This window comes from Marmota marmota, unplaced genomic scaffold (genome assembly GCF_001458135.2).
Source record: "Marmota marmota marmota unplaced genomic scaffold, marMar, whole genome shotgun sequence".
NCBI lineage: Eukaryota > Metazoa > Chordata > Mammalia > Rodentia > Sciuridae > Marmota > Marmota marmota.
The window spans coordinates 16,105,668-16,128,493 of NW_026000005.1; the positions used below are offsets into that span (position 1 = coordinate 16,105,668).

Sequence of the window (22,826 nt, forward strand, 5' to 3'; positions counted from 1 at the left end):
TCTATTCATTCTTAGTGGTTTATAATGAAGATTATAATAAGTTCCTTTAGAAATTCGAATTTCTCAGAGCAAAAGCCCCTCCTCTTCCATCTTTGTACTCCCTAGATACCTAGCACTGTGATATGCACACAATGAGTTCTTCATAAGATACAAACTAGGCACATGAGCAGTTAATGCCCAAATAACATATCTGGCTTCTGACAGTCCACTTGTGTTTGGAATAAACAATCTTGCTATCATATTTTGCTTCGGCAGGGAAACAAAAAAAGAATCAGAAAGCTGATGTCAGATTATTTACTAAACCAGAATCCACTGGGGAGATTGCAAAGACAGGTGAAGAGGAGATTTATTTATTTATTTATTTATTTTAAAAAAGGTAATCTCTTAGTAGGAAAACCCACAACTAGATGGTCAAAATGCTAAGCTGTGTAGTGACAACTTCAGGAAAAATTCCTTAGTTAGTGCTGTCTCAGAATCACAATGTTTAGGCCTCCTAACCACTTCCTCTAGCGCACAGGATCACCCCCAGAAGATCAACTCTGGCAGAAGATCATTTGAGGACAGCAAAGTCTCAAGACTAAAATTCCCACAGAAAATATTCTCACTGAAGCCAACCAACATTTTGGTGAAGTTAAGGACAGCACGTGTTTAAAAACAACTAGAAGCAGCAGAGCTCTAAACCGCAAAACTCTCTGGATTGTAAACTCTGCACACTTGGGTTCCTGCAGAAACAGTTTGGTAACACAGTCACCAGTACATATGCTTTTAAAACTGCCTGAGGGTAATTTTAGAGAAGTACCCTCGACTTCCCCAAAGATATACTGACACAAAAGGAAAGATAGCACTGATGTTCATACTCCCTATTAGAGTCACAGAGTGTTGTCTGACTTCCCTGCTAGAGCAAAGCAGTAGAAAGGTCAACTTTTCTTTCTACCTCCCATTACAAAGGTTAGATTTGGAGGTATAGGTCCATATGGTCATGTGATTCTTATGGAGACACAGAAGTGAAATTAATTCTCTACATGCTTATGAGCAAAATGTATCATAAATTGATATAAGTTATCTCCAAGCTAAGAACTAAGAATTACTTGACTCTTTTTGCTTGCTTTTTTATTATAAAATAAGCATAATTATAGAATGAAGATAAAATATTTAGCATAGAGCCTATTATATTGTAAGCTCTCAGAAATTTTTAATTACTGAATATATTATTAGGCAGGCTTCCTAAGTGTTTATTCTTTTCTCTACTGACAGTAATACCTATTGAAAACAGTCAAGCTAGATTTCTGATGACCCACTCTTTTTTCTGTTTGTTATGGGAAAGTCATTCTAATTATGGAGTTCATTCCACAAATATTTATTGAGTACTTCTATGATATATAGTAGATAAGACACTGGCCTCTCCATAAAACAAGAAAAAATGCGATGAGAAGCACAGAGATAATCCATATGAAGGGTTTACATTCCTCATAATTCAAAAGATGATGGAAACTATGACTACCAATAAAGCAATCTATATACAGTGGTTCCCCTTAGCTATGGTTTCACCTTCTGCAGTTTTAGTTATCTCTGTTTTCTTTAGTCCAAAAATATTGATTGGAAAATTCTAGCAATAAAATATTCATAAGGTTTAAATAACTTTTATTATAGCATATTGTTATAATTTTTCTATTTTTTCTATTTTATGATGCTATTGTTAACTTCTTACTGTGCCTAATTTATAAATTAAACTTTTCCACAGCTATGTATATTTATATGAAAAAAGTGTCTAAGGTTCAGTTATATGTGTGATTACATGCATCCACTCTTAAGTGGGGAACTACTGTGAAGCAAAACAATTTTGAACTTTGTAAAAGAAATTTCGTTATGCCTGGTGCAGCAGCACATGCCTGTAATCCCAGCTACTTGGGAGCTGAGGCAGAAGGATCACAAATTCTAGACCAGCCTGGAAAACAAGGAAACCCTGTCTCAAAATTAAAAAAAAAAAAAAAAAAAAATTCTGAAGATTGGGGATGTAGCTCAGTGATAGAGTACCTCTGTATTTAATCTCTAGTACTGGAAAAAGAGAGAGATTCATTATTATGCACAAAAGCACCTAGTTATAATGAGTCTTTCTTAAGGCATTCTAACAGCTTAAACCCTAAGCCTATCATTATTTTGAGGAATTAACATTTAGATATACAGGATATATAACTATGGTTTATATTTTCTTATGAATTATAATATTTTATTATGTATTTGATAACAAGTATTTTTAATAAAAATATATTCTGGAATTGAAGCTATATTATAATTCCATTTAATTTTTTTAAATATACAAAAAAAATCCCACAAAAATGCTTACTATGAAGCACTCAGAATGGACAAGCAAGTTAAACAGAATGAAAAGGGAGAGGTAAGGATAGCTGTATTTTCCTAAAGTGATATAAAATGCCATGGCATAGGGAAAATAATGAGAAGTACCAATTTCAGAAAAACTAGTAGTTTCCCATATTTTGGCAGTTATAATTTAGAAGATCAAAAAACAAAATCTACCACATCAGAAACAAAGATATAAAATACTTTGGGAAAGCCTAAAGAGAAAAATCCAGTTCCCTATGTGAAGAGAACAAAAAGGTTTTATTGCAAGAAATGAAAGGATTGAATACATGAAAAAAAATAATATAGATATGAAATTTAAAAGGGGATAACTATAAATATTTTATTGTATACAAATTACTTAGAAATAAAATATAATTGTAATCAAAATCTGAACATAATTTTAAAAGTTGAGAACACAATTCAAAATTTCATCTCAAGCCTCAAGAATAATCCTATATGCTAAGAAAATCTAGCCATTATCAAAATAATTGCTAAGCTGTTATTTTCTAAGATCTAAATGACCCATTAGAATATACAAAAATAGGCAAATTATTGTAATAAAAAGATGAATCTTTATGTTAATTGGACTAATGGAAATGTAGCTACTTATCTCTTAAGGTAAAATTTCAGGTACTATCATTAAGTTCCAAATATATGTTCTATGAAATTGATAGATTTAATAAATGTTTATCAAACATCCATTCTATGCAATGTAAGACAAGAAGTTCTGTAATGATTAAAAAGATGAATAAGATGTAGACCCTGATTTCATGGCATACTATTTAGAATGTAAGTATATAACAATGGATAGGGTAGAAAACACAAGATGTTTTGAGACATTTTAACTGCAGATGGTACCATTACATTATTTCTATCATAAATTATAAAAAGCAGACAGATAGGATGCCTCAAGGGTCCACAAGATTGTCTTCAGTAAAATGTGCTTTCCCCACTAAGGAAATGATTCAATGGGATATATCAGTAAAAGTCATTTGTATGCAGGACACTGAATATCAAACAAGGTAATTTTAATTTCAGCATTGGTTATTCAAAGTTAATTTTTTTCTGAAAATAATTTGCTTTACTATTTAAATCCACTGATAGAGACAAAAATACATTTTAACAGAGATGGGATGCTTATTTTATTTTTAAAAAACTCCTGATTCATTAATAACTGGGTGATTAATTTATGTAAACAACAGATTTCACTAGAAACCATTTTGTGCTATTACAAAATGATAATTATTCTCTATGATTTTAGAAATAGATGTAGTATTCGTTTGGATTCGGGAAAAGCTTTGAGGTTGAATTCAGTACTGATATTTTGCTTTTGTTCACAAATGGTTCATGGCTGATGGGCTACTTAAGGAAGACATTTTACTAAATTATTTTCTTGATAAATGCAGCAGGATATAGCAAAAATCCATAGCGAAACAGATATACCTGAAACAGAGTCATTCCTAATTTAAGAAAACAATTTTGAAAATCCTTAATTGAATCATTTGTTAGCAAGAAAACACAATATTTTAGAGAAATATCTAGTGGGTGAACATATTTGTAATTTGTGGATTTTTTTCAAGGTTAAATGAAGAAACCCTATTTATAGGGACACAATTTAATAAATACCTGGTTGTGATACTCTAAAAAAAAATCTAAACTAATTTTGGCTAATAGAATTCTTGCTTTGTGTCTTTTTTTTAAATTTTAGGTGATTGTATAATTGTGTTAAATTTAAGAGTCATGAGATTTCATGAACAGAAAATATAAAAATTAGAATATGCATATGTCAAAAGCCTAGACATATCTATAAATTAGTATATTCATTTAAATAAAACATGGGTAGAGTTATTCTTTTTTACAAAAGTCATAGAATATATAATTGGTTCTAAGACTCTGTTTCTTACTGTCTTAGTAAATAAATTCCCAAGTCTCTCACTAGATCTACAAGAAAATGAGCTGCTTATGAAAACATTTCATTATTTGGATACAGTACTGGAACTTTGGCCAGCTTTGAACTGTTATGTTAATGATATTTCCATGATACTTGGTCCTCATTACATGATACATAGTCCTCATTAATTTCTTCTGATTCTTGCCTAGCCTTCTATGCATGAGCAATCAAAGCTGGTTTCACTGTATATGTGTAAAAGCTTCTAGAGAAAATCTCCCTATATGAAACTGGGAAAATAGAACTAGAAATTCACCTATATGGAAGTTAATCACAGAACTAAGGAGATCCTGGCTGCACTTCAATTATATGCATAGAAACACATAGTGCCATTTATAGGTATGCTTAGTCTCAAGGCTGGTGGTTTTGAGAATTACAGAAAGTTCAGTGGCAAATTACTTTAAATTGAGTCCTTTTGATACAATCAAAAGGAAATGCAGATTACTAATATAATATATTAGTTTCAATTTATTATATGCTTACTGTGCTTACATAGTACCAAGTGCTATGAATACCACTGAACACCAAGTATTAATTTTCTCATTTAATCTTGAAAAGAACATTGCAGGTTAGAAATTCCCAGCCCCAATTTTGGGGTAACAACTTAGGGGGTTGTTAAATGCCTCATTCATTGTCACCTTTGAAGGATGAGCAAACTGCAGAGCTAGAATTCTAACCCAGGACTGGCTGACCCCTAAATCTGAACTCTTAAGATGAATTCCTTGCCACTTTCTAAGAGCCAGGATGTCTGGTCTTCAGTGAGAGACTTCTAGCAAGATTTCATGATGGTCATCACTAGGTGGTCTCTATAAGTTATTTTAACTGGGTATTTAAAAAATTTAACAATTATGCCTAAGCAAATGGTCTACAACTTAGGAAAACAACAGTTCTATTCTAGATTTAACTTTAGTACAATAAAAACAGAAGATTGCCATATTGGTCCAGACATCCGAGCGAGCAGTAAACAAATTAGAGGAGGACTCAAAGACAGAGCTAAGCAAGTCCCAACAAGAAAGCACATCAGGCCAGCAGAAATAAGTTCATGATGCTTAGAACAAAAAGTTCAGATTTTAACTGATATTAATATCTAGCCCGATCATAAATATAGAAAAATTCACTTGCTATAAAATCTCTACTTGAGAAATGGGTTAGATATTTTGAAAACTGGGGTTTGTTTTGTATAAATCAGCTTTTGAAAATCTTATCTTTTTAATTCCATATGATTCTGTATTGTTTAATAATTTCAAAATAATTTTCAAACATGCAGGGCTCTAAAAATAGGATGATGTGAACATAAAGGTCAGAGTCTGAGTTTAGTTCCAGTCTAGGGAATCCAGAGACACACATACATTTGCCTTTTCTGGCTCAGGATGTTTTGGACTTCCAATTTTCTGATTTACTAAAACTTAAAATATTAAATGGGCTGATTTACCCAGAATGAACAAAAGTGTCACAGATCAGATCACATTCATTCATTTATTTATTTATTTATCTATCTATCTATTTATTTATTTATTTATACTAGGGACTGAATTCAGCAGCATTTAACCACTGAGCAATATCCAGCTCTTTTCATTTTATTTTTATTTTGAGACAGGGTCTCACTAAGTTGCTTAGGATCTCACTAAGTTCCTGAGGCTGGCTCTGGACTTGTGATCCTCTTGCCTCAGCCTCCAGAGGTGCTGGGATTATAGGTGTACTCCATCATCCCCGGCACAGATCACATTCTTATGGCAAGGGAATTTCTATAGGAAGTGCTCAAAGAGGAATCAGCCTGGTGCCCAAAATAATTATCACTGACTCCTGGGGAGAGCAAGACAGGCAGGGATTAGATTAAGTGGTTAGACTTAATAATCACATTAAGAGGGAATGTCTCAACTCTTAACTCGGGGGGTTATGACATTTAGATCCTTTATCATAACAGAATATTGTACAAACACCAAAATTTAAAATTTTACTGAATTTGTATTCATAAAATTCACCTATAAAACATTATTTTAAAATTTTTAAATATTTTTAGTTGTAAATGGACACAGTCTTTATTTTTTATTTATTTTTTTACATGGTGGTAAAGATCCAACCCAGTGCCTCACACATGCTAGGTAAGCATCTACTATACAGCCACAACCCAGCTCCTATTAAAAGTTTTTAAATGAATATATTTTATTTGGATACAGTACTGGAACTTTTTACTTTATCTCTTGTTTTTTATGACAAAGCATTCAAATATGTTGGTATGATTACTGTCTTCCAGTGAGAACTAGGAGTAGGATATAACAGTCCAAGGGGACATTTCCCATTTGACAGAGGTGGTAGCAAATTTGGATGCTGATTTTTCTAATTAAGGAAATAAATCTCTTTCAAAATTAAAAAATGAAAACCAGGGGGTACTTGGTACCATTCACATTTGCATGATAGATAGAGGAGTGATTTCAATACAGAGTTGAAATAAAAGCCATATTCTGTTGCATGGAAACTCTCAGCCATTTTACAGGAAAAGATACCCAAGTGGAGTCTCAAGGAAGAGGAAGCTATATATGGATGCAAACTATCAAACAGCTTGCTATTTTCTGGTTTGGGGAGAATAACACACAAAAGAAGAAAAATACAAAATAAAGAGGCATACCTACTTCAGTCTCCAAGGCTGTCCTCTATTTCCTCATTAATTTGTGGACAGAATATGAAGGGTTATTTCTTTTAAGTGGATATGCCACAGAGGAAGAAGAATGTGTAGAAAACTCTGTTGGTGTTGGTAATCCTTGCTTAAGGCATGAGCAGATGATTTATAATCACCTGCGAGATACAGATTACCCAGTGGCTCTATTCCACACATAAATAAGTCCATGTTATAGTTTGAATGTCCACCAAAGGACTATGTGTTAAAGGGCAGGTCTTCAGTAAGATGCTGTTGAGAGGTACTGTGGTCCTATAGAAGAAGGTACCTTATGGGAGGTCCTTAGGTCACTGGGATTGTGTACCAGAAGGGGATTGTGGGACTCTGGCCCCTTCCTCTCTCTTTTGCCTCCTGGCCAGAAGGTAAGCAGTTTTACTCCAATTTATACTCCCCAACACTGCCATCTGGCTTGTCCACCAAAGGCCTGAAGTCAACAGGTCCTCCTGATCATGGACTGGACCATGAACAATAATAAACCTCTTCTCTTTATAAGTTAATTATCTCAGGCATTTTGTTGTAGTGCAGAAAGTTAATGCAATCTGTTATTAAAAATATCACTGAAATGTGAGATTAAACTCCAGCTGTGTTCCATTCCTGCTACTTATGGGAATGGTCCTTACAATGCAGTTTTTAACTACATGAAACAGAATGTTCTCTCACATATACAAACTTCCCCTTTAGGTCATTATGATAAAGCAAAGTGCTTAACTACCAAAAACATTTTGGAAAATGAAAGTACACTGTGACACACACTCTGGCATTAGCTCATTGATTTAAATTCCTATTTCCTTCTACTTGTCCTGATTACATATGCTTTCCATAATCATATTTAACAAATGTAAATAGATAGAAACATATTCCAAGGCCTATCAGACAATTTCTTAGTAAGGGATTATCATGTGAGATCTATGTTAGAAGAAAATTATGCTTAACTGAGGACCCTGGGTGTTACTCAATTATAAAATCTTCAGCAATGTTCAGAAGATTAGAGACTTAAGACTAAAAAAGTAAAAAAGAAAATAAAAAAGAAAACTGGGAAGTTGCCATCTGGAGCCTGGAGCCTCCCTTCTGTTGGGGTCTGTTAAGGTTCTGTCAAGTCATTAAAGAATAATGACAATGCTCTGTTCAGGTAGAGATTAAAGCATCCAACCTCTCCCATGGGGAGGTTGAAAGACACATTAATTATTTTAAATGCTAATGTGAAGTGCAGAGAAAAAGTGGAAAACTTGAGTTTCCTCCTTTTTCTTTCTCTTATGTGGGGATTAGGGTATTTCCAGAGGAACAGATATGAACTAAATCTGTGTGAGTGTGTGAGTGTGAGTGTAAGTGTGTGTGTGTGTGTGTGTGTGTGTGTGTATAAGCAAGCCTTTGTGGACATGTACTGCGGCTGGAGGTGGTAGAGATTAGAGAAAATAGTGTTTGCTTTATCTTTTGGCTAGCAAAAGAGTAAGAATTTAGCTTGTTTATTTGCTTTGATTTAAAGTCCAGAATCAGTAAGATCTTTAATTAGACCATCAAGGAGCTCATTTCTGCAATTTCATTAACTAAAAAGTCTTACACGAGATTCTCTAGACCATGGATGACTTTGTGGATCTCATAATAAACAAACACACCAAATCCACACTTGTATAATTTTGATATCTTTTATGTGATTGAGAACAGAGTGCTGTGTTGGAGAAAGGACTAAATCTTCAGTTTAATGTTAATCATGTAAAACTGAATTCTCCACATAAGCAACGTTTGTAATGTCATACTCGAAATGTTGTGTAGTTGTAGCCTTTAGAACTTTAAAAGTAATGACAGCTTTAAAAGGCAGGAGAAACTGAGAATAGCTGATAATTTATTTTTGAATTAACAAGTTCACTATGCAAAGTGCTAGTCTAGATGTCTGAGTAGTAAGAAGGAGAAATAACGAGTCTTATAAGATCCCTCTTTACAAGGATCTTATAATCTAATTGGAAAATAAGGTTTTAAAAACTTCAAAAATCAAACTAAAGCACAGAAATCAAATAGCCAAAACAGTACAAAGAAAAAAAAAAGAGGTACCTTACATGATAAATCACCAAATTAATGTCTGCAAAGGTGGCATGTAGGGCCTTGGGTTATGTAATATTAAATTCCCCCTTTTCTAGCTCTAATGAGATTGAGAAATACTAGGCTAGATCATGAGACTGAGACTCCACAGCAGAGCTGAAATGTTTCAAGGAAGGAGAACTTGTCCTGGGCTTTGAAAAGGAGATCTTTTCTGCCAGACTGAGAAGAGAAAAGCTTGCCAGTGAAGAGGAACAGCCTGTATTCAGTAAAGTCAAACCAGGCTGAAAGCGCTAAGGAGCTATTTAGAAGAGAGGGTTCATGCAGGGAGAATGCTGGACAGCAGAAAGAATCATACTCCTTTCTTGGGTTCCACTGTGTTTTTATTATGGAAAAATGTGAATACCAAGCCTAAGACTCTACAAATCTTAATTCAATAAACTATTATTTTGTTTACTCTAGCTACACTTTTTTTTTCTGTATAATATACATATCTAGTATGATTCTTGGCTGTTAATTTTTCTTTCTTTTTCATGTTTTTTCTTTAAAGAGAGCTCTAGATTGCTTAGCTAATCTCATTCAACTTTTGTACTTCATAGATGTCAGAACTACAGTGAGTTGGGGCTGATGACCTAGAAGATGCCTTTGTAATAAGTGACAGAGTGAATTTCCGAGTGTTACCAAAATTTAATGATTGGGGCTTATGCAACTTGAAACAAATACCAAGATTATGGTTACCTGAGTGAGTGATTCCTGGTAAGATCAGGTTGACGCTCCTGTAGAATTTCAAAGATGTTGGGTTGACGCAGAAATGCAACAATCTTGTCATTATAAGCTGAAAAAAAAAAATCAGAAAAGACAACAGTTTTTTTTTAAAAAGTGTTATCAGTGGTTTTATATAAAAACAAGCAGTTTTTATAGTTAATATTCCTGGCATTCAGATGCACAGTTTGGAGTTACACTGTCTCTTCCATCACAGAAGCTGACATTCCAGTGTGTGTCCAACCTGTTATGTGACCATGCCTTATATCTGATGTGTGTGGCTTACTTAAGTATTCCTATTAAACTCATTTCAACTCTTATTAAACTCAATATGAACCATATTTATTATCAAATGACAAGATTAGTTCACCAAGATTCTAGATAGTGATCATTTTAAGTTTACCAAAATCAACCTCACAGAAATGACAACAGTCATAAATGGAAAATCATTTTCTAGTTAAATATTAGCCAGCCAGAGAGGTAAAGGGGCAGAACCAGAGTTCCGCAAATACAAAAGATGCAAAGAGCTACAATCAAAATACAGAGGACAAATCATTCCCAAATTCTGCATGGAAATAAATGCTATTGAGCTATAAATCGCTTTTTACCAAAACAACTATGCAAACAGCTGCAATATAATAATCATCATCACCTATGAATAAAACATGATTAAAAAATTTATGTTCCAAATCAAGGCTGGCTAAAGAAATTTAAAAACAATTAATTAAAATAGATTAAGAACTCTGTTAATAGAAACAGACAATGGAGAACTGCTCTAATTTAAGATGTTGGAAAGGCATAAATATATTTAAATTCATAGAAGGGAGTAGATTCTTAAACATGAGAGTTCCTGGCTAAGTCAACACTTTTGTGTTTATACATATGATCAAGATACATGCCTTTAAAAAGAACTAACAAATGATTAAACAAAAGAAGTATAATTCTGTAGACATCTGCTGTCTGAAATTTTATGGTACATTATGCTGCCCATACATACTATTTTAGTTGAGTATGAATAAAAATTTTTAAATGTTATCTGCTAAAATGGAAGCCCAGTGTTGACTCAAACTGTCCCTAAATATATATTTCATTATATATGAACTAAAAGCCATTTTTATAATTTATTAGTTTTTATATTTCATCCAAGATTAGAAACTAGATAACTTTTTCACAGCATTTTAAAATTGTACGTGTGATATGTAGTATCACAGTAGTAATGACACAATTAAATGTATCCTGACTTGACCCTAGATTTCTTCTTTTCCAGTGCACTATCCAGTGGTTATCAAATATATTTGGGTCATTGTCATTACACTGCATTTCACCACATAGTTTTTTTTTAAGCAAAAATTTAAAAATAGAAACAGTGGAGAAGTGCTCTAATTTAAGATGTTGGAAAAGACAGTCGATATGACCTTCCCTCGGTCTATCCACTCTATCTGCCTTAGGGGCACCAGGTTTGAAAACCATAGATTTATTTCATCTTCATCATTTTAACACTCAAGTTGTTTTTTAGGCCTATATGCCCACATTCATTTATTTTTAGTTTACTATTTTGAAGGTTCTTGCTGCCTTCTGTATGCTACAAAAACACCTTAAGAACGTGCTACCTTTGCTTGATTACTTCCTGAGGTGACTACAGATTCACACACCATGTAAATTCTGTCTCAAGCTTTAAATATACCCTAAGTGTGTGCTCATTCACATGCTTAGTTTATGATTGCAAAATATATAACCTTAATAAATTATTCTTTCTTAACTTCAACAACCTAAGGCTTCTACTTAGAAAAGGTAGAGTACTATTTTTAAAAAATCTTATCCAATAGGTTTTTATAAGACAAAAGCCATTTGCGACTGAAGTCTCTGGGATTTTGTTAGAAATTTCTTAATGCAATCGTTTCTGAATACAGGGCAGAGAATAGCAGGCTAACAGGATAAGTATGAGTATAATATGCATCGTCTACAATGACACAAAAGCACAGAGGGATTTCTGGACGGGGTGACATACCCACTGGAACCATGTCCTGGTACTGTGGCCTACTGACTGTATTGAATGTACTGGATGGTCTGGGGAGAACTGGTGGTCCCGCGTGCCGAGAATCTTCTCCTACCTGCAAATGCAAGCATCATTTATGTTCTGCATCAGGAGCTAGAGGAATTTGCATCAGCATCCCAAACCAAGTTGTTTAAAATATTTAACAACAAACAAGGCAAAGTACCAGCCAATCAGATCAGTTGCCAGCAGTGGAGCTGACATGGAACTCTGGGTCCTCAAAAGCCCTGTTCTCGTGTCTGAAGGGGAGAAAAGTTAAGGTACCCACATCCTTGAAAGGAGCTGGGGTAGTGAGTATTTTTTTATTTTATTGTATTGTATTTTTTATTTTTTAGGCAGTGAATATTTCCAAGTGTAACAGAAGTAGTTCAATATGCTTGTAATCACTGAGGCTATGGCACCTAAATAGCAGACTTGTTGATCAGGAATAACTTATGCATTGACATAACACAAAACTGCAACAGTACAATCAAAGGGAAGAACTGGGTGATACAAAGTGTATTGGGGCAGTGCCAAGATATTCCTTCTTGTGGCTAAAGCAGGCCAGGGAATTCCCTGTCTCAGCAGAGGAGGAAACCAAGGGCAGCACTCTTCCTATGGGGTTCCAAGTTAGTGTATTATCTCCTTAGCAGCAATTTCACATGCCTATTAGAGCACCTGGCATAACAGCTCTTTCAAGTTTGAGCCTCCCACACCAGGGAGCTAACAGTGGCAGGTGTGGAGAAGCTAAATAGGATTGCCCTAACCTGAATTATTTATTGTACCTGCTACCGATTTAGAAAGTCATACATACAAGTAGATGCCCCAAAATACCCATTCAGATTATTGCCAGAAAACTCTGGCATTTCCCCCATATTACAGAAGTCTTTTGGGACATCAGTAGAACAGTAGTGTAAAAGAATAAGAGAACAAGAGGCAAAACAACACAACGGATTTATAAACTAGTACATTTGAAATGGAGCTCCTACTTCCATCCACTGAAACCTTCACAACCATTTTATCTATGGCATTGGCCTGATGTTTGTTGAGGATTTTTCTGAAGGTCCTCACCCTAGAAACAGCCTCTCCACCCTCCACTGTTTGCTTATCCTTCAAGAATGTTCTCACTCATGCTTCAAAGTATAGGTCAAACAGCCCCTCCTTGATGAAGCCTTCCCTTCAAGCTGAAGTTAAATGTAGCCTGCTCTGAGTTCCCACAGGATTTAGCGTAGATTTCCAAAGCAGTTACCATTATTAACAGATTATATTAGTTATCAGTTATACCTCAAAAAAGCTGGAAAGAAATTTTCAAAATGAAAAATATCCACAATTATCTAAGGAGGTTATTAAAGTAGAGTTCTCTTTCCCAACTACTACTAAAAAAAATAAAAGCTTTATAAAGATTTTTTTTTATTCATGGTATTATGATTTTATATTTTCTCTCCTAATTAAGAACACAAACAACAAATGTTAATTATTTGTATTTCTCATGATGCCAACCACTATGTTTATGCACTTTAGTGCATGTTTGGCATTAATCTGTTGAATCGGAGAGATACCAATATTTCTATGAATTGGGATACTTGCTGAATCAGTACAGGACAGTGGCTGGAAAGACTCATGTGTATAATTAGTTTTCTTATGATGCTTCTCCTGAGTTATCAGCCCTGAGGAATGGAATCAGTCACTCTGTGAAGATTCCATCATTAACTACATATTGTCTATCAGTCAGAGAATGTACCATTTCAATATACCAATATATATAGTTTCCCTCCTGTCAGCATATTGCCCCATGTCTCATTTCCCTGGATAGCAAAGGTCTTCTCCAAGATCTCACATCTTGAAATCAGACTATAAGCCAGGAAGCAAATCCTATGGTAAGTATGGGTAGCACTTCAAGATGTGTAGGCTTCCAACCACTGCACCAGAAAGCACGTTCCTAGCAAAGGTTCAGCAACACTTTGGCTGAATGCGGAGTCCTTATGGTGCTATCTCTAGTCTACTGCTCAGTTTCTATCAATAGGAAGAGAAATATTCATTCAAATTTTAACATACCTCTCAGGGCCTCTCTCCCACAATGGGTTACTACTAGACCATGAAAATAATTCAAGTTCAGAGGAGACGGGTTGAAAGGAAATGTAAATGTGGCTATTAATCTCAAGTATATTTCCTTATAAAAAGAGTCTTATTTGACCTAACCTCCAGCTTCATCTTATGAAGTCACAATAAGGTAATGGCTAAAGTGCATGGGGCATGTGATAAGTCAGAGTCCTAATTATGCTACACATTGCACATAAGGTCCAAAGGTGAGAGGTCTGTTTTGCTTTTAAAATGAATGCTCTCAGTATCTTCCAGCTTACCACTAATGGTTTATATGACAGCGAGGTAGAGATTTATAAGCTACTCATAAAACATAAATATTTTTGTGCATACCTCATCCTGCAATAGATTTATGTATCATTTTTATATGAGCTTCTCACGTATAATTCTTCTGTGTCTGCACTTACAACCAACAAACACAGGATGCATTACAGGAGGAATTTAAATCATGAGGGGAAATTCCAAGAGCTCAATTTTGATGAATCAAATCCAGTTATTTATTGCATTCATAATTTTTTCTTTTAAGAAAGACTACAACAATATTTGATTTACAATATAATATTGAAAATGTGATACGTGTTTAGACATGAAAAGCATGCTACAAAAGAATCTTAATTCTATTTGTAGAGGGAATAGTTAGAAACAATGTACATTAAGGAATGATACACACTCAAAGCATAAGCTGATTCTAAGAAGAAGCAAAGTAACTTAACCTGAAACATTCCTTGTGTTTAAACTGCTAAAGAAGAGAGCCACACTTAGACTAGGTCTAGAAAGGAGCAGGAAGGATTTGTGTGTTTTGGGTTAGGATATTGGAGGGCCCTCATGTGGTTACCATGGGCCACTACAAACTGGCAAGTAGCCCATAGAGCTTTCAGTAATTTTTAGTTCATCCAATTTTCTCTGGGTATTTAGTATATAAATCAAGCCCATTGGATATATCCTAATCTTAAAGAATACTAGTGAGGATTCCTCAACTCCATAGTCTTGGATGAATATTTTAATGTAATCCAGCAAACCTCACTTGGGAAATTCTTTCCTATATTGAATAAAGTTTTAGTCCACTAAAAGTTGCATTCATTTCTTCTTATGTCCTTGGGTGTGCAAAAAGGCTCATTATCATCTTCTAATAACATTTTAGTGCATCATTAATTCCCTCTCACCTTTCTCTGAGGTAATAAAAAAAAAATCTCATCTTCAGTCTTTCCTCATATGTCCTACCTTTAAAATTTGTAACTTAGGCTGTGCATATTTCTAGAGAAGCCTGTCAACATTATAAAGCTTTTCATCCTCCAAATGATTCTCCTTTTAAATCAAACTAGAAAAACAAAGCAAAGCAAAAAACATAATAAAAAGCCAACCCAATTCCACCAACCACCACATCCCTGTAGCTTCTATCAACCAGCAGGTCGGTCCCTGCAGCATGTGACTCACCTCACCCGCACTGTGGCTGCGTTGCCTGGTCAAGTGTTGCCGGTGAACCAGTGCACTTGTGGGTCTACTGCTCTGCAGCGGGAGCCGAGGATCAATGAAGGTGGTGGTTCGGGAGTTGTGGTCGACAAAAAATGCCTAGGATACAATCCAGAAAATCAATAGAGAACACATGCCACATACGTGTCTCAGCTGACCTAGACCATCACACCTTCAGGAAGAGGTCCACTTCTGAGTAAGGATCTTGGGTCCAGTTTTTCATAATTTCTAATCTTTGTGGTAACTGCTCCTCATCCCTTGGGATAGAGCAGAATAGAGAGAGCCACACTTAGACTAGGTCTAGAAGGGAGCAGGAGGGAACATTGTGACTGGTTTTAGAAAATACTCCAAGAGAGTGTCATCAAAGATGTGGTCTTAGAAGGATTCCACAAGAAGGGATATTTTGGGGTTCTTTTAATGGATGCTCTTTAGGTGCTTCCCAAATGTGGTCATTATAAGTTCTTATGATCTGAAACATCAGCATCACTGAATTCTTATCTTTGTCTTTTCCTTTTCCTAAACAGTCAGCCACCGAGTCCCTTCCATTTCCCCAGTGCAGTGGCCTCTATTTGTCTGCCCCATCCCCTTCCTGAACCACTCCATTATTTCAGGACTTTATCTTATACATATAAGTATTAAAAGTTTGTCAGTTGGCCACATATCCACCACCTTTATCCATTTAGCTGGTATCTTACTCTAAGAATATTCCTTCTAACCATGGATTATATTACCACCTGTTATGGTTTAGATGTGAGGTGTCACCTAAAGGCTCATGTGTGAGACAATGCAAGAAGGTTTAGAGGAGAAATGACTAGATTATGACAGACTTAATCCAATCAGTGAATTAATCCCCTAATGAGGATTAACTGAGTGGTAACTGAAGGTGGGTACGGTGTGGCTGGAAGAGGTAGCTCATTGGAGGCGTGCCTTTGGGTTGTATATTTTGTGACCCGAACTTAGTGTCTCTCTGCTTCCTGATCATCATGTGAGCCACTTTCCTCTGCCACATTCTTCCACCATGATAGTCTGCCTTACCTTGATCTCTGAGGAATGGAGATTGCTGTTCATAGACTGAGACCTCTAAAACTGTGAGCCCTCAAATAAACTTTTATGCCTCTACAATTGTTCTTGTCAGATATTTTAGTTACAGCAGCAAAAAAGCTGACTAAAACACCACCCTAATCCAGAGTCTCTAATGGTTATTCATCCTAATACTTTGGTCAGTTTTTCAAGACTAAGAATTTCCCTCCTGCTTACCTTTCTAGTTTAGTCATCCATCACACACCCAAACCTTTATCACATATCTACCATGACTCTGGGAAAGTTGCTTCAGTTCTCTGAGCTATATATTTCTTATAAAAACATGTCTCCCTCATTCATAATAAACATCTCTCCCCACTAACAGGTTGGGAGGGTGAAAACCACGTCTGTCTATCATGTTTACTTCATACTGACAACATGAAATCATGAATGAACATAAGCCAATTTTCTCAGTGTTGCAGAAAGGATCACATACAATGTAGAAATGCATTTTTGTTTGTTTTATGCATTTTGTTTGTTTATAAAAGTCTATACAAGTGCAACTTCATTATCATTAGGCCAAATGTTATAAGTTTTCAAAGTAAAGTTCGCTCAAGATAATAATGAAACCCAGTATCTCAAGTTCAATTAGACATTGATCAGATAAAGTGAATGGAACCACCAAAGATAAAAGGGACTATTAGTAAAGCCAGGAGACTCAGTATCTATAAATCAAAGGTCTGGGCACATGATGTATGACAAGTGACCTAAGCAAAAAAGAACTGACTTTTCAAACTGATGGAGCTCAGTTAATTTATTCTTGAAAGACTAAGAATAAATCTATCTAGGCAAATGCAAGAGACAGGTGGTATATTTATGCCTATTTTAAAAATCACTTCCCCATTAATGGGACAAAATGTTTCTGGTTGTACATAACCAGGAAATGGGGGTAAATAATTTGTTGGTAGTTCCAAGTTATAAAAAAATTATGTTTTTATAAAAAATAACTTTTAGATTAAGTAAAATGATAGACGCACTAGGAAAAAAAGCAAAAGAAAAAGGGTATAATAAGACTTTTTCTTGATTCCTTCTCTTAATATTTGATTTGCAGGTACAAGGACTGGATTAAAGGGAAGTTTTGTGTGAGATTTTGTCACCAGCCTCCCAATGCTCCTTCTTTCTCTTCCCTAACCTATCAGGTGAACATCTTTTTTCTCAAATTTTGTAAAAATCATACCAGTCATAAATACTAATAGACTTGTATGGATAGGTACTGGCTCCAAACTTAATTCCAATGTTCACCTGATTTAGACTTTATACTTGTCCATTATTCTTGACACAATTTAAAATGTCATAAAATTGGAATTAAACTATGACAATTGGACATGGTTAACGCCTAGTTTTAAATAACAGGCATTACAATTCAGTCCCCATCTTCCTTGTGTAAATTAACATTAACAAGCTTTTTTTACTAACACAATAATATAAACCATGTTGTTTAAGGGAAAATATAGAGTGTTTAAACAGAATTGCCTATTTATTCTAGTAATTTCTTAGGAATGTTTTAAAGGGATGGGTGGCCACCAGAGCTACAATGATGCTCTTGTAATTATAGACACATGGGTGTCTACATCTAGGTCAATTGTGATTTGCATGTATGTCAGCCTAATTGGATGTTAACAGGCTTGTCTAAAATCCATTCTCTAAAGAAGTATATTGTAAATTCCTTGAGGGAAGGGACTCTTTTTTACCTTGTGATCCCCATAGCTTTTAGGAGTGGGCCTAGGAGAAGAAGGTTGCTCAGTAAGTAACAAAATAACAAATTGCCCAAAATTTTAATACACAGATTTCTCACCAAAATGTGAAGAGACAACTCATAATTAACTAACCAAGTATTTATAAACCACACAAACACACACACACACAAAAAACAGTTAAAAATTTGGGAAATAAATAAAGTGTGTGTGTGTGTGTGTGTGTGTTTGTGTGTGGTGAAAAAAGTAGGAAGCTAAAGACCATAAGAACATAAATGGGACATAAGGTTTTTTAAAATCCCACTATAGATATGAATAAACCACCAGGTGAAAACTTGAGAAGTGGGAGGCAAAGTCATGGTTAAATGCTTGAGATCTAGATAAAGACCCATCTGGTTCATTGTTATAGCTCTACCTCTCACAGGTGATGGACCCTTGGAAAGACTACTTAAATTTATTAAGACTCAGTTTCTTTTCTGATAAATGGAGATAACCACATCTACATAAAAAGAAGGCTAAAGGATAGGGTTCATCTAAATTTTTGAACACAGAGCCATGGCACCTCAAATGTGAGTGACCACTACCATCACTAATATTATTGTTCATCTCTATGACATTTTCCTAAGGATCAAGATGTTTTCTCTCTACAGGCCTTATGTAGGCCAGAGAGAGAGAGAGAGAGAGAGAGAGAGAGAGAGAAAGGTGGGGGAGGGAAACACCAGTGAAAACTATGCTACTCAGGTGGTCCCTTATAGTTGAGTGGCCAAAATAAGCTCTGGCCAAGCAGATATGAAACATGGGCACTTCTGGGAAGCCCTTTGCAAGGCACAATTTGAGCCTTCCTTCTGTCCTTCATCTTATCCTGCTCCCTGAAACAAAGATGTAAGAGCTGGAGCTTCAGTAGCCACACTGAAAACATGGACCTGGTGAAGCAAAAAAGCTAGAAGGAGCCAGGGGGCTCTTGCAACTTGATGAACTGCCTAGTGAATCCTCGACTACCTACCTCTAAGCTTCTCTATGTGCACAAATACAATCTTCAGTGTTAAATTTTTCATAAATCTTCTGTCACACTAGAGCCAAGTCAAATCCTTCCCTGAAGTCTCCACACTGTAGAGGAAACATAGTCTTCCTAAGTTATAGTCAGGAATCACCATTATAAATAGGAATTTCCATTATTTGGTAATAATTGTATTTTATTAGGGTTCACCATTAATCTATCTGGGTATCAGTTCCCAATTTAAGCAAAATATGGAGCTGGAAACATACAAAGCTATCTTTCTGCATGACTCCAAAGTCCAATAGGCATACCTCATTCCCATCACCCCTCTTTTCTTATCTCTTTTTCTTCTGTTCTGCTTTCTACTTAGCATTTTTCTCGTTTAATTGTGTTCTCCCTACTCCCTTCATACCTTCATCTGGTACTTGACTTTAGAAAAGCACTCAGGTATGTATTGAATCAGGCTGACAAGAACAGCCACTCATGATGTTTGGCCTACTCTGCTTCAACACTGAATAGGCTGCTACCCATCAAAGACAGCAGACCATACCCCATATACCCTATGTGGTTCTCCCACAGACTTGTTGGAGGCATGGCCTGGGCTGGGAACCAGGTGCTATTTGTATCTCACAAGGGGTTCTGTTTTAGAGTCAAATGGAATGTGTATCTTGTTTACACGTGCTTTTGAAGACCCACACATTTGGGGAAAAGGTGTTGATTAAGCCTCTATCAGCACCCCAGGGCTAGAGCCCTAACAGGAAGTGTTGAGAAACAGCTCCTTCAGGTACCTTTGGCTCTTCTCTGGGCTCACTGTGACACCTTGGACATGTTTCCCTAGTGCATTGCTATATCCACCTAAAAGGGATTCATTGCTCAACTCTCCACTGAGTTGTGAAAAATGTATTCTACTTTAAAATGAACAGGATAACATGAAAAAGTCCCTGTGCAAATTTCAGGCTTGCCGTCTCTATTTGTGACAGACATTATCAATTATGTCAGAAAAGTGGACCTCTTTCCCACAGGAAATGCTAACTAGTTCAAGCTAGCAATGAAGTTGACCTAGTACTTTTTTTTTTTTTTCAATTTGGGTCTCTTTTATGTCACAATTTTGAATAGCCTGTGATTACTTATGAAAATATCTGCCATGTATTAACTGTTTGTATAGTATGTTGGAAATGCAAACTATATGAGAAAAGCAATTACCTGAGGGGGGAAATGCTTTTCATATTAGCCACTAGCAAAGCAAATTTCGAATAACATTGATTCCCTACTGTTAAGTTTCATTAAAGAAATTCACTCAAGCATTACAGTGCTGGGCCAGCTAAGACTAAGAACTCAAAAACTGAAAGGAATGCAAATATACAAACTCAGATCTCATTTTAAAAACTTCTACCCTTTCACAGCTTCGGGGCATAGCCAGAATCAGGAAATATGGGGTGTTTGGAGCCAAGTGGTATTTTAGTGAAGCCAAACAAAACACATTTCTTTCTTTACACAGTTCTTTCTTCTTCTTCTTTTTTTAAACTTCTATTATTTTAAGAAAAGAAAAAGCCATCAGTATTTGTGAAGAAATACCAACCTCGGGCTCAACAATCTAAATTAAAGAGGTTTGAAATTGTTTCCAGTTAATATTTTGCCAAACAAGAAATACATATTAAAAGACCATGTAAACAAAATAAAACAAAACACACTTGTATCTATGTTACAGAAAGACAGTCAGATTGTCTTTCTCAATTACCAGCACATCATTATGGAAGACTGAAAATCCAAGTTAGTATGTATAAGGTGGAGTAAAAAGGCATTACCACAAAATTTGAAAATAATATATATTTTTAGAAATCCAATGCAGGTCTTAGGGACACTGTTTAAAATAAATAAATAAATACCGAAGTCCATCTCCATATTTGGGCAATTCCTTCCAGATTCTATAAATCTGGCAATCTCCCCAGTAAGATACCAACAAGCCCAAAATCTGTTCTATTGTCTCATTTGAAACATTATACAGCCTCCCAAAATACTTTGTTTTGCCACTTGCCTTCCATGTATATTTACTTGTGGGTTATTTTTTGATCTGACATCACTTACCCTTTTAAAATAGGTAAAAGATTTTTTAAAAATGTCCTATCTATAAATTTAGAGTTTAATCCCATCTTCATCTGGATTGCTATATAACACAAGGTATTTAAACCAGGTCACTACCACAAAGAGGTATTCATGGTTTCAAAACAATTAATGACATGTATCACAAAAGTAACAAATGTACTTAAGTAGACAATAACATATTTTTCAAAATGTGACACTTATCTTGCTAAAGGATTTTTGGAATTCACTTGAGACCTCTAAATATTAAGTTGCCTTTTATTCACTGAGCTAAATAGAACTTGACCCAGTAAATTATAGGCCATCAGTTTCCTGTAGGATTCACACCAGGGCCTAGGTCATACCTGGGATAACTTTTGAGGCCACACAGACCATTTAGGTCTGGTAGAACAAGAGCCCCCAAGTAGGCTCAGCCTATGGTGACTTCTAAAACACAAATACCTATTCTATTCAAAAATCTGTCCTCAGAACTAAAATTGCTATTTGCTGTGGTCATCAAAGTTGGTTATTTGGACCATGTGGACACTCAGACTCCTAATCAGAATTACACAGCTTGGATTTAACATGTGATTTTTGAAGGCAAAAACACAGGAAACCATGGGAAAGACGTTTTACTTTAAATAAAAATATAATTACCATTTTACACTTTTGTTTCAAAAATAAAGTTTATGGCATATTGCTTATAAAGATCAAGGTTTCCTAGAATTTGAATTTAAGCCAAAGTAGAATAATCTGGGGAAAATACTCTGTGTTAATACTGTTTGAGAGTACAAAGCAAAGTGTGGGGGTGGGGGCACTTCATATTTAACATCTGAAACAGAAAAGTAAAAAGAGTTCTTTTCCTAAAACTTAAATCAAATAAATAAATAAAACCCCACTTTTTTTGTTGTTGTTAATTATGTCTTTTTGCAACACTCTCTGTTATCCTCAACCCTCTGCAATGTAGCTGCCTCTGTTTTCATTTCATTGATATGAGTCTCTTGAGATTACCAGTTATTTCTTCACAGGAATGAGACATACCCACCTGGTGCTTTCCTGTCTCTGTGACTTTACTTCTGGATTTCCCTCCCTATTCCTTTTTTTTTTTTTCTTTTCTTTTCAACAATCTCTTCTAATCACCATCCTACCGCATCATGGAAAGTTCAGCTCAAATACTACCTCTACTCTGAAAAATTTCCAGGTATCTCATGCCAGAAACAAGTCGTTCTACACTGGACCCCTGCATAACCTGCACCAATGCTATGGTACATAATCTTTAATAATCCAAAGGTGAGGTATCCATGGTTAACCGGCAATGTCTAGGGGAAGAGTGCCCAGTGGCCTTAAATCGAAGTGCATGATTCTGTGCAAATGTGTAGATCTGATTTGGGTTCCAGTTCTAAGTTAACATACCTTATCATTTGAGAATTTTTTTAATAAAATATTTTTAGTTGCAGATGGATAAAATATCTTTTTTAAAATTTATTTTTTAGTTGTAGTTGGACACAATACCTTTAATTAATTAATTTATTTATTTTTATGTGGTGCTGAGGATCAAACCCAGGGCCTCACACGTGAAAGTTGAGCGCTCTACCACT

General features: G+C 35.3%; 1 protein-coding gene across 8 annotated transcripts in view; it reads right to left on the minus strand.

Annotated features, from left to right (window-relative positions):
- Nucleotides 1–22,826, minus strand: part of Hecw2 (HECT, C2 and WW domain containing E3 ubiquitin protein ligase 2) — a 363,407-nt gene that overhangs the window by 60,159 nt on the left and 280,422 nt on the right. For 7 of the 8 annotated variants that reach the window (XM_048808215.1, XM_048808216.1, XM_048808218.1 and 4 more), the window contains 3 exons: nt 15,343–15,477; nt 11,785–11,887; nt 9,753–9,849 (listed from right to left, as the gene is read on the minus strand). In XM_048808215.1, the coding sequence (XP_048664172.1) occupies nt 9,753–9,849; nt 11,785–11,887; nt 15,343–15,477 (335 nt within the window). Of the gene's footprint in view, nt 1–9,752; nt 9,850–11,784; nt 11,888–15,341; nt 15,478–19,155; nt 19,260–22,826 lie in introns of those variants that run through there. The other variant, XR_007349418.1, reaches the window with a different exon arrangement.